Source organism: Scyliorhinus torazame, chromosome 20 (assembly GCF_047496885.1).
Source record: "Scyliorhinus torazame isolate Kashiwa2021f chromosome 20, sScyTor2.1, whole genome shotgun sequence".
Classification (NCBI taxonomy): domain Eukaryota; kingdom Metazoa; phylum Chordata; class Chondrichthyes; order Carcharhiniformes; family Scyliorhinidae; genus Scyliorhinus; species Scyliorhinus torazame.
The window spans coordinates 23,369,206-23,380,152 of NC_092726.1; the positions used below are offsets into that span (position 1 = coordinate 23,369,206).

The window sequence follows — 10,947 nt, forward strand, 5'->3', positions numbered from 1 at the left end:
CGAAAATGACCGTGCAACTACCGGATTGTCGATCGAAACTTGTCTGGTTTGTCCCCCCGCCCCCCCCCCCCCCCAAATGCCTTTTAAGGGAGGAAATCTGCCATCCTTGCCCAGCCTGGCCTACATGTGACTCCATGGCAACTGCCCCCTGAATTGGCCTAACAAGCCACACTGCGGCAGTCAAGAAGGCGGCTTCACCATCATCTCGAGGGCAGGGCACCGTCCTTACCATCGATGCCCAAGTCCCGCGGCCGCCATGCGATTGGGGATGTTTCGACTTGCGGTTTAAATATGGTGGAGCGGGACACGCAGTCCCACCGTCGATTCGTCCTCGCAGTGACTTCCCTCCCAGTTGGGCCTCCTGCATTGGGCAGAGTTGCAGCCTGGCTTTCATTAACTGGAGCTGCTGTTGACGGGGGTTTTAAGGCGGGGTTTCATAGTCAGGAAGTCTGCAAAGGAATTGGATAGCACTTGAACAGGGGTAGAACGGTTGGGCTGTGGGGAAAGAGCGGGGAGTACGGGTCTTGTCGAACACACGAACGCACTCCCGTAACAGCCTCCCCGAACAGGCGCCGGAATGTGGCGACTAGGGGCTTTACACAGTAACTTCATTTGAAGCCTACTTGTGACAATAAGCGATTTTCATTTCATTTGCATTTCATTTTCACTTTTCTGAAGAGCGCGATGGGCCGAATAGCCTCCTGTGTCGCACATCGGGCAGCATGGTAGCACAGTGGTTAGCACAGTTGTTTTACAGCTCCAGGGTCCCGGGTTCGATTCCGGCCTCGGGTCACTGTCTGTGCGGAGTCTGCACGTTCTCCCCGTGTGTGCGTGGGTTTCCTCCGGGTGCTCCGGTTTCCTCCCACAGTCCAAAGACGTGCAGGTTAGGTGAATTAGCCATGATCAATTGCCTTTAGTGTCCAAAAACAATTACGTGGAGTTTCTGGGTTACGGGGACAAAGGGGTATAGGGTGTGGGGCTTGGGTAGGGTTCTCTCCAAGGGCCGGTGCAGACTCGATGGGCTGAATGGCCTCCTTCTGCACTGTAAATTCTCTGATTCCATGCAGTTTCCCGAAGATAATGTTCGGAAGCGGATTCTCCGGGCTGCCTGTTTTGTGGAGGTCTCCGTCATAGCCACCCCACTGCTTTTGCCCGGTTTCCAGCGAGCTGGACCTGAGCGGATGTCCTGTGCTTTGTTTCAGAGTAAAGTGCGAGGCCCGGTCAGTGGAAGTCCGGAGACTCTCTGTGCCAGCCGCCTGTCTGCCCCCAGCCAGTCCATCTCTCCTCCCCGGCTCACGCCCGGCATGCTGCTCTCCGAGAAATCCAGGAATGCGTAAGTTACTGGGCCAGCGTCAATCCCGGAAGATGGGGACGGGAATTTGGTTCGTGGGGGGGGGGGGGGGGGGGGGGGCTTCTGGAAGAGAGGTGGAGAGAGTGGCTCCAGTGGATATGAGCCGCCCGATATTCTGTTCTCAAGCAGGGCACTGGCGGTTCTGAGGCTCAAGTGCCCGAGGGACACAGGTCCCCGGAGAGAGGCCACCGACTCTCCTCTCTCCGAATGGCAGCTCCCCCCCCCCCCCCCCCCCCCCCCCCCTCCACCCGCAGTGGGCGCCCACTGGGCCAGTTTCAGGCCAAGTTACCACACCGAGCACCTCGAGGCCCCCCCGCCCACCGCGGACGTCTTGCGTGCACATTCAGCTGCCTCCCCAACCCCCGCACTGGAGCCGACGCTGTACGTGGGTTGAGTGTGGGTGTGAGCAGAGAGAGTGTGTGTGTGTGTGTGTGTGTGTGTGCACAGAGTGAAGTGTGACTTGGTACAGTTGTCTGGGAGGTCTGTGGGCAAAGGGCAGAGGTGGACAGAGAGTTGCGCTGGGCTCGGAGTTGGATCCGAGGATTTTCCCAAAGCCTCTTCTTGTTTTTTGACCCTTTCCAGTGAGGAGTCATTCGGAGTGATTGAGGAAAGCCAGAATTTCCGCAGCCAGCTTCTGAATGTCATGCAAGAGACAATACAGGACAATGAACACTCTCTGCAGGTGAGATTGAGTCTGCGACTGTGACAAAGGCTGCGCAGTTTCCGGATTTTATTCACTTTCAACAAGTAACTGTTGGCAATTCTTCTTTTCTAATGAGGGAGCTTTACTCTGTATCTAACCCCGTGCTGTACCTGTCCTGGGAGTGTTTGATGGGGACAGTGTAGAGGGAGCTTTACTCTGTATCTAACCCCGTGCTGTACCTGTCCTGGGAGTGTTTGATGGGGACAGTGTAGAGGGAGCTTTACTCTGTATCTAACCCCGTGCTGTACCTGTCCTGGGGGTGTTTGATGGGGACAGTGTAGAGGGAGCTTTACTCTGTATCTAACCCCGTGCAGTACCTGTCCTGGGAGTGTTTGATGGGGACAGTGTAAAGGGAGCTTTACTCTGTATCTAACCCCGTGCTGTACCTGTCCTGGGCGTGTTTGATGGGGACAGTGTAGAGGGAGCTTTACTCTGTATCTAACCCCGTGCTGTACCTGTCCTGGGAGTGTTTGATGGGGACAGTGTAGAGGGAGCTTTACTCTGTATCTAACCCCGTGCTGTACCTGTCCTGGGCGTGTTTGATGGGGACAGTGTAGAGGGAGCTTTTCTCTGTATCTAACCCCGTGCTGTACCTGCCCTGGGAGTGTTTGATGGGGACAGTGTAGAGGGAGTTTTACTCTGTATCTAACCCCGTGCTGTACCTGTCCTGGGAGTGTTTGATGGGGACAGTGTAGAGGGAGCTTTACTCTGTATCTAACCCCGTGCTGTACCTGTCCTGGGAGTGTTTGATGGGGACAGTGTAGAGGGAGCTTTACTCTGTATCTAACCCCGTGCTGTACCTGTCCTGGGGGTGTTTGATGGGGACAGTGTAGAGGGAGCTTTACTCTGTATCTAACCCCGTGCAGTACCTGTCCTGGGAGTGTTTGATGGGGACAGTGTAAAGGGAGCTTTACTCTGTATCTAACCCCGTGCTGTACCTGTCCTGGGCGTGTTTGATGGGGACAGTGTAGAGGGAGCTTTACTCTGTATCTAACCCCGTGCTGTACCTGTCCTGGGAGTGTTTGATGGGGACAGTGTAGAGGGAGCTTCACTCTGTATCTAACCCCGTGCTGTACCTGTCCTGGGAGTGTTTGATGGGGGCAGTATAGAGGGAGCTTTACTCTGTATCTAACCCCGTGCTGTACCTGTCCTGGGAGTGTTTGATGGGGACAGTGTAGAGGGAGCTTTACTCTGTATCTAACCCCGTGTTGTACCTGTCCTGCGAGTGTTTGATGGGGACAGTATAGAGGGAGCTTTACTCTGGATCTAACCCCGTGCTGTACCTGTCCTGGGAGTGTTTGATGGTGACAGTGCAGAGGGAGCTTTACTCTGTATCTAACCCCTTGCTGTACCTGTCCTGGGAGTGTTTGATGGGGACTGTGTAGGTGTTGTTTTACTCTGTATCTAACCCCGTGCTGTACCTGTCCTGGGAGTGTTTGATGGGGACAGTGTAGAGGGAGTTTTACTCTGTATCTAACCCCGTGCTGTACCTGTCCTGGGAGTGTTTGATGGGGACAGTTTAGAGGGAGCTTTACTCTGTATCTAACCCTGTGCTGTACCTGTCCTGGGAGTGTTTGATGGGGACAGTGTAGAGGGAGCCTTACTCTGTATCTAACCTGTGCTGTACCTGCCCTGGGAGTGTTTGATGGGACAGTGTAGAGGGAGCTTTACTCTGTATCTAACATCTTGCTGTACCAGTCCTGGGAGTGTTTGGTGGGGGACAGTGTAGATGGTGCTTTACTCTGTATCTAACCCCGTGCTGTACCTGGCCTGGGAGTGTTTGATGGGGACAGTGTAGAGGGAGCTTTACTCTGTATCTAACCCCGTGCTGTACCAGTCCTGGAAGTGTTTGATGGGGGCAGTATAGAGGGAGCTTTACTCTGTATCTAACCCCGTGCTGTACCTGTCCTGGGAGTGTTTGATGGGGACAGTGTAGAGGGAGCTTTACTCTGTGTCTAACCCCGTGTTGTACCTGTCCTGCGAGTGTTTGATGGGGACAGTATAGAGGGAGCTTTACTCTGGATCTAACCCCGTGCTGTACCTGTCCTGGGAGTGTTTGATGGTGACAGTGCAGAGGGAGCTTTACTCTGTATCTAACCCCTTGCTGTACCTGTCCTGGGAGTGTTTGATGGGGACTGTGTAGGTGTTGTTTTACTCTGTATCTAACCCCGTGCTGTACCTGTCCTGGGAGTGTTTGATGGGGACAGTGTAGAGGGAGTTTTACTCTGTATCTAACCCCGTGCTGTACCTGTCCTGGGAGTGTTTGATGGGGACAGTTTAGAGGGAGCTTTACTCTGTATCTAACCCTGTGCTGTACCTGTCCTGGGAGTGTTTGATGGGGACAGTGTAGAGGGAGCCTTACTCTGTATCTAACCTGTGCTGTACCTGCCCTGGGAGTGTTTGATGGGACAGTGTAGAGGGAGCTTTACTCTGTATCTAACATCTTGCTGTACCAGTCCTGGGAGTGTTTGGTGGGGGACAGTGTAGATGGTGCTTTACTCTGTATCTAACCCCGTGCTGTACCTGGCCTGGGAGTGTTTGATGGGGACAGTGTAGAGGGAGCTTTACTCTGTATCTAACCCCGTGCTGTACCAGTCCTGGAAGTGTTTGGTGCGGGACAGTGTAGAGGGAGCTTTACTCTGTATCTAACCCCGTGCTGTACCTGTCCTGGGAGTGTTTGATGGGGACAGTGTAGAGGGAGTTTTACTCTGTATCTAACCCCGTGCTGTACCTGTCCTGGGAGTGTTTGATGGGGACAGTGCAGAGGGAGCTTTACTCTGTATCTAACCCCGTGCTGTACCTCTCCTGGGAGTGTTTGATGGGGACAGTGCAGACGGAGCTTTACTCTGTATCTAACCCCATGCTGTACCTCTCCTGGGAGTGTTTGATGGGGACAGTGCAGAGGGAGCTTTACTCTGTATCTAACCCCGTGCTGTACCTGTCCTGGGAGTGTTTGATGGGGACAGTGGAGAGAGAGCTTTACTCTGTATCTAACCCCGTGCTGTACCTGTCGTGGGAGTGTTTGCTGGGGACAGTGTAGAGGGAGCTTTACTCTGTATCTAACCCCGTGCTGTACCTGTCCTGGGAGTGTTTGATGGGCACAGTGTAGAGGGAGCTTTACTCTGTTTCTAACCCCGTGCTGTACCTGTCCTCGGAGTGTTTGATGGGGACAGTGCAGAGGGAGCTTTACTCTGTATCTAACCCCGTGTTGTACCTGTCCTGGGGGTGTTTGATGGGGACAGTATAGAGGGAGCTTTACTCTGGATCTAACCCCGTGCTGTACCTGTCCTGGGAGTGTTTGATGGGGACAGTGCAGAGGGAGCTTTACTCTGTATCTAACCCCTTGCTGTACCTGTCCTGGGAGTGTTTGATGGGGACAGTTTAGAGGGAGCTTTACTCTGTATCTAACCCTGTGCTGTACCTGTCCTGGGAGTGTTTGATGGGGACAGTATAGAGGGAGCCTTACTCTGTATCTAACCTGTGCTGTACCTGCCCTGGGAGTGTTTGATGGGACAATGTAGAGGGAGCTTTACTCTGTATCTAACATCTTGCTGTACCAGTCCTGGGAGTGTTTGGTGGGGGACAGTGTAGATGGTGCTTTACTCTGTATCTAACCCCGTGCTGTACCTGGCCTGGGAGTGTTTGATGGGGACAGTACAGAGGGAGCTTTACTCTGTGTCTAAACCCGTGCTGTACCTGTCCTGGGAGTGTTTGATGGGGACAGTGTAGAGGGAGCTTTACTCTGTTTCTAACCCCGTGCTGTACCTGTCCTTGGAGTGTTTGATGGGGACAGTGTAGAGGGAGCTTTACTCTGTATCTAACCCCGTGCAGTACCTGTCCTGTGAGTGTTTGATGGGGACAGTGTAGAGGGAGCTTTACTCTGTATCTAACCCCGTGCTGTACCTGTCCTGGGAGTGTTTGATGGGGACAGTGTAGAGGGAGCTTTACTCTGTATCTAACCCCGTGCTGTACCTGTCCTGGGAGTGTTTGATGGGGACAGTGTAGCGGGAGCTTTACTCTGTATCTAACCCCGTGCTGTACCTGTCCTGGGAGTGTTTGATGGGGACAGTGTAGAGGGAGCTTTACTCTGTATCTAACCCCGTGCTGTACCTGTCCTGGGAGTGTTTGATGGGGACAGTGTAGAGGGAGCTTTACTCTGTATCTAACCCCGTGCTGTACCTGTCCTGGGAGTGTTTGATGGGGACAGTGTAGCGGGAGCTTTACTCTGTATCTAACCCCGTGCTGTACCTGTCCTGGGAGTGTTTGATGAGGACAGTGTAGAGGGAGCTTCACTCTGTATCTAACCCCGTGCTGTACCTGTCCTGGGAGTGTTTGATGGGGGCAGTATAGAGGGAGCTTTACTCTGTATCTAACCCCGTGCTGTACCTGTCCTGGGAGTGTTTGATGGGGACAGTGTAGAGGGAGCTTTACTCTGTATCTAACCCCGTGTTGTACCTGTCCTGCGAGTGTTTGATGGGGACAGTATAGAGGGAGCTTGACTCTGGATCTAACCCCGTGCTGTACCTGTCCTGGGAGTGTTTGATGGTGACAGTGCAGAGGGAGCTTTACTCTGTATCTAACCCCTTGCTGTACCTGTCCTGGGAGTGTTTGATGGGGACTGTGTAGGTGTTGTTTTACTCTGTATCTAACCCCGTGCTGTACCTGTCCTGGGAGTGTTTGATGGGGACAGTGTAGAGGGAGTTTTACTCTGTATCTAACCCCGTGCTGTACCTGTCCTGGGAGTGTTTGATGGGGACAGTTTAGAGGGAGCTTTACTCTGTATCTAACCCTGTGCTGTACCTGTCCTGGGAGTGTTTGATGGGGACAGTGTAGAGGGAGCCTTACTCTGTATCTAACCTGTGCTGTACCTGCCCTGGGAGTGTTTGATGGGACAGTGTAGAGGGAGCTTTACTCTGTATCTAACATCTTGCTGTACCAGTCCTGGGAGTGTTTGGTGGGGGACAGTGTAGATGGTGCTTTACTCTGTATCTAACCCCGTGCTGTACCTGGCCTGGGAGTGTTTGATGGGGACAGTGTAGAGGGAGCTTTACTCTGTATCTAACCCCGTGCTGTACCAGTCCTGGAAGTGTTTGATGGGGGCAGTATAGAGGGAGCTTTACTCTGTATCTAACCCCGTGCTGTACCTGTCCTGGGAGTGTTTGATGGGGACAGTGTAGAGGGAGCTTTACTCTGTGTCTAACCCCGTGTTGTACCTGTCCTGCGAGTGTTTGATGGGGACAGTATAGAGGGAGCTTTACTCTGGATCTAACCCCGTGCAGTACCTGTCCTGTGAGTGTTTGATGGGGACAGTGTAGAGGGAGCTTTACTCTGTATCTAACCCCGTGCTGTACCTGTCCTGGGAGTGTTTGATGGGGACAGTGTAGAGGGAGCTTTACTCTGTATCTAACCCCGTGCTGTACCTGTCCTGGGAGTGTTTGATGGGGACAGTGTAGAGGGAGCTTTACTCTGTATCTAACCCCGTGCTGTACCTGTCCTGGGAGTGTTTGATGGGGACAGTGTAGCGGGAGCTTTACTCTGTATCTAACCCCGTGCTGTACCTGTCCTGGGAGTGTTTGATGGGGACAGTGTAGAGGGAGCTTTACTCTGTATCTAACCCCGTGCTGTACCTGTCCTGGGAGTGTTTGATGGGGACAGTGTAGAGGGAGCTTTACTCTGTATCTAACCCCGTGCTGTACCTGTCCTGGGAGTGTTTGATGGGGACAGTGTAGCGGGAGCTTTACTCTGTATCTAACCCCGTGCTGTACCTGTCCTGGGAGTGTTTGATGAGGACAGTGTAGAGGGAGTTTTACTCTGTATCTCACCCCGTGCTGTACCTGTCCTGGGAGTGTTTGATGGGGACAGTGTAGAGGGAGCTTTACTCTGTATCTAACCCATGCTTTTTGATGTTGGAGCTTGGAGTGAAAGCTGTCCTACGCCTGGCCTGACAAAAGTTATCACAAAAATAATGAGCAAGGCGATCATTGAGTTAATTCCTATTTTGTTCTTTGTTTTAGTCACTGGATTGGAGTTGGCTCTCTAGCTAACGTGGAACCCATTGGAGTTGGGACGGGGAAATGTGGAAACCCCTCTCCAATCAGCTGGACTGTGTGACCAGAAAGACAATGGCCTTCGTCTCAATCCGGTGACGCGGCGGGGAGCCCGAATGCAGGTTGCATCGATTTTGTTTTGGCAAGAGGAAGCGCCTCGCGGACCTTGCACCACGCAGAGCTCGACCCGCGCTGCGTCCTGTCCCTCAGTCCTCTGGCGATCAATATTTCAAAATCGTCTCTGGTTCCACACGCTTGGCTTGGGAGCCTCAGCTCCCCTCCGACCCCAGACTCCGCCGTTTCCCGGTTCGTGCCGTCCCAGGAAGGGGCGGGTCTTGTCAGATCGTGGTTGCTCAGTGAAGCGTGGAGCCAGCCACTGTGGATTCATGCATCTCGTGGGGTAGGGTGGGCTGCAGGTGGGGCCTGGTTGGGGGGGGGGGGGGAAGCGGGGGGGGTGTTTGCCAGGCACTACAGATCTGGACAGTGGAAGAAGATGTCAGATTGCACCTCATTTCCTCGCTGCCTTATTTGAGCCGGATTCCTGCCGCTGTAAACCCCAGTTGCGGGCTGACTGGATCTAAACAAGGTGCTCAATCAACTGCCCCGTTATTGCAGCACCAGCAACCTTTTAAAAAAGAAATTAAAGTGCCTTGCATTCTGTACAGCCTTCATCCTGTCTGTGTCGTACGTCTTATTGCTGCCTTGTGTGACGTGTGGAAATAAAGTTCGATCAAAAACCTGCTGATGTTTGGTGACTTGTCTGGCTTGGTCACTGACTAAACATTTTATTCCAATTAACGGGCCATTTAGCGAGGCCAGTCCACCTACCCTGCACATCTTTGGGTTGTGGGGGCGAGACCCACGCAGACACGGGGGAGAATGTGCAAACTGCACTCGGGCTGGGATCGAACCCGGGTCCTTGGCGCCACTGTGCCACCCTGCGCCCTGGTGTTGTGGTCAACATTAATAGCTCAACCAACATCACGGTAAACCAAATGATCTCTGGTGATCATCCCAGTGTCCAAATTGGCTGCATGCCTCCCACTTTAACATAGCGACTGTCACATTGGTGCTTCCAATATGTGCCGAGGACGTGAAAGGAGATATACAAATGCAAATATCTTGGGGACGTCGAGACTGGTAGCTTCGAGATGAGGATAACGATCATCTTTATTCTTGTCACAAGTAGGCTTACATTAACACTGCAATGAAAAAAGGAAATGAAGAAGGAGCTGTTGGCCCCGATATTACAGGTGATCGAAGGGCTAAAGGAGGAGCAAAAGACCCAGGAGCGGGAGCTTCGGGTCATGAAGGCAAAGGCTGCCGAGAATGAGGACGACATACAGGGCCTGGTGGTGAAGACGGAGACGCAGGAGGCACACCATAAACGATGTGTGGAAAGGCTGGAGGCACTGGAGAACAACGCGAGGAGGAACAACCTGAGGATTCTTGGTCTTCCTGAAGGTGCGGAGGGAGCGGACGTCGGGGCATATGTAAGCACGATGCTGCACTCGTTAATGGGAGCGGAGGCCCTGGCGGGTCCGCTGGAGGTGGAGGGAGCATACCGAGTGATGGCGCGAGGACTGAGAGCAGGAGAAATTCCTAGAGCCATAATGGTGAGATTCCTCCGTTTTAAGGACAGAGAGATGGTCCTTCGATGGGCAAAGAAAACTCGGAGCAGTAAGTGGGAGAACGCGGTGATCCGCGTATACCAAGACTGGAGTGCGGAGGTGGCGAGAAGGAGGGCGAGCTTTAATCAGGCCAAGGCGGTGCTTCACAAAAAGAAGATAAAATTCGGAATGCTGCAACCGGCAAGACTGTGGGTCACATATCGAGGGAGGCACCACTACTTTGAGACGGCGGACGAAGCGTGGACTTTTATTGTGGAAGAAAAACTGGAATGAGCGGGTTATTAAAAAGAACGTTTGAACAAAGTGGTGGGGCGAATGTGGGGGGCGAAGAGGGGGGTTAAAAAGGGGGGAAAGAGGAGTTTTATGTTATTAATCCTGCGATGTGGTAACTTTTCTCTCTTCCACAGGAGGTGGTGGGGGGAGGAAAGGAGGTGGAAGAGATGGGGCGTTGGCCATTGGGGGCGGGGCCAAGGGGGAAGCGCGGGCTCGGTTCCCGCGCTATGATAATCATGGCGGGAAGCAGGAAGGAGGGGGCATTGCACGGTGCGAGCCGAGGTCACGGGGGGAAGCCGAGGTCGGCCAGAGTTTGCTGACTTCTGGGAGCAACATGGGGGAAGTAATTACGCTAGCGGGGGATCTAGCGTGGGGGGTGGGAGGGGGGAATTACTGGGTTGCTGCTGCTGGGGAGAGGGGGGAGCTGGTATGGGAGAGGATGGGCGGGGGGACACCGCCTGGGGGAGATACAGCTGCGTGGGAACCGGGTGAGGAGCTGGAAAAAGGGGATGGCTAATCGACAAGGGATGGGGGTAAAAAGCCCCCCAACCCGGCTGATCACGTGGAACGTGAGAGGGCTGAACGGGCCGATAAAGAGGGCACGGGTACTCGCACACCTTAAGAAACTTAAGGCAGACGTGGTTATGTTACAGGAAACGCACTTGAAACTGATAGACCAGGTGAGACTACGCAAAGGTTGGGTGGGGCAGGTGTTCCATTCGGGGCTAGATGCGAAAAACAGGGGTGGCTATATTAGTGGGGAAGCGGGTAATGTTTGAGGCAAAGACTATAGTGGCGGATAGCGGGGGCAGATACGTGATGGTGAGTGGCAAACTACAGGGGGAGACGGTGGTTTTGGTAAACGTATATGCCCCGAACTGGGATGATGCCAATTTTATGAGGCGTATGCTAGGACGCATCCCGGACCTAGAGGTGGGAAAG

General features: G+C 53.4%; 1 protein-coding gene across 5 annotated transcripts in view; it reads left to right on the plus strand.

Moving 5' to 3' along the window:
- Window positions 1-8,842, plus strand: part of ikbkb (inhibitor of nuclear factor kappa B kinase subunit beta) — a 224,189-nt gene extending 215,347 nt beyond the window's left edge. For all 5 annotated transcript variants that reach the window (XM_072485962.1, XM_072485960.1, XM_072485964.1 and 2 more), the window contains exons 20-22: window positions 1,203-1,333; window positions 1,934-2,033; window positions 8,069-8,842. In XM_072485962.1, coding sequence (XP_072342063.1) covers window positions 1,203-1,333; window positions 1,934-2,033; window positions 8,069-8,098 — 261 coding nt within the window. In that variant the 3' untranslated portion in view covers window positions 8,099-8,842. The remainder of the gene's footprint in view (window positions 1-1,202; window positions 1,334-1,933; window positions 2,034-8,068) is intronic.
- The last annotated feature ends 2,105 nt before the right edge of the window (window positions 8,843-10,947 follow it).